Here is a 1,091-nt window from a genome sequence, read left to right on the forward strand (position 1 = left end):
AGCCATTAAAATGTCTCTGTTGCTGATGCTGACATTAGAGGATAATATGAAGCTAGGCCTCACAATTATCAAAAATATTCCTTTACTTTTTTTTTTTTCTTTTTTTTCCCCTCAGATGCTTGTTCTACCTCCATTGCCTATGTGGGGCCCAGATAAAGAACCCATCACTGGACCCCACAACCCCATTTCCCCAACTATAAATAGCAGCTGCAAATGAAACTTGAAGATCATAGCAAGCACCAATTCACTTATTCAATTCTATTTTCTGCTTCTTTTGATACCAACTCAACCATGTCGGACAAGTGTGGAAACTGCGATTGCTCTGACAAGAGCCAGTGCGTGTAAGTAATACTTAAAAGTTTTTCGTGTTTTTTTTCTCCACATAACCAAGATTTATTCTCAATAAATATGAATCCCATCAACTCGATAATTGTAGGAAGAAGGGAAACGCCTATGGTATCGACATCATCGAGACAGACATAAGGTACATTTAATTTCTTGCTTAACAATTCCTTTCTTCTTGACAACTGAAACCCACAACAAGGAAAACAGAAAAGATCACTTAAACATTTTACTTAAAAGCAGTCTTTCACAAACTCAGCAAGTTTTGTTATATTATTATCATGTTGGTTATTGTGCTGCCGGGTTCTGATATTGCAGCTACGTCGCGATGGATGCTCCAGCAGAGACCGAGAACTGTGGCAAGTGCAAGTGTGGTACAAGCTGCTCTTGCACCAATTGCACCTGTTGTACTCACTGATTACACGCATATCTATATGTAATATTTAGTATGATGAAATAAGTTTGTGACATTGTGGTCTGGTCTGGTGTGTTGTGTGTTATTGAGTTAAATTTGAGTGTCACATTGTGTCCCTATCAATGTAAGGTTCAAAGTCTTTGTGGCGTTAATAAACTCTATTATTAGTTTCTAATATTTTCTATTGTTTGTTTCTATTCATTCCTCCCAACCAATCAACATAATATGTCCACAGCCCGTTGACCGTTATCAATTTTAATCGTCGATGAATCACCTGAACTTATAATGTTTCATTAGTCACTAAACTTATATATGATGTTAAAGTTCAATGATT

At 36.7% G+C, this 1,091-nt stretch overlaps 1 protein-coding gene across 1 annotated transcript; it reads left to right on the forward strand.

Moving 5' to 3' along the window:
• The first annotated feature begins 201 nt into the window (after positions 1-201).
• LOC111385831 (metallothionein-like protein type 3) lies at positions 202-934 on the forward strand. Its single transcript, XM_023010255.1, has 3 exons — positions 202-341; positions 437-484; positions 661-934. The coding sequence occupies exons 1-3, from the start codon at positions 214-216 to the stop codon at positions 758-760; spliced, it is 276 nt and encodes a 91-aa protein (XP_022866023.1). The 5' UTR covers positions 202-213; the 3' UTR covers positions 761-934.
• The last annotated feature ends 157 nt before the right edge of the window (positions 935-1,091 follow it).

This window comes from Olea europaea, unplaced genomic scaffold, assembly GCF_002742605.1.
Source record: "Olea europaea var. sylvestris unplaced genomic scaffold, O_europaea_v1 scaffold33032, whole genome shotgun sequence".
NCBI lineage: Eukaryota > Viridiplantae > Streptophyta > Magnoliopsida > Lamiales > Oleaceae > Olea > Olea europaea.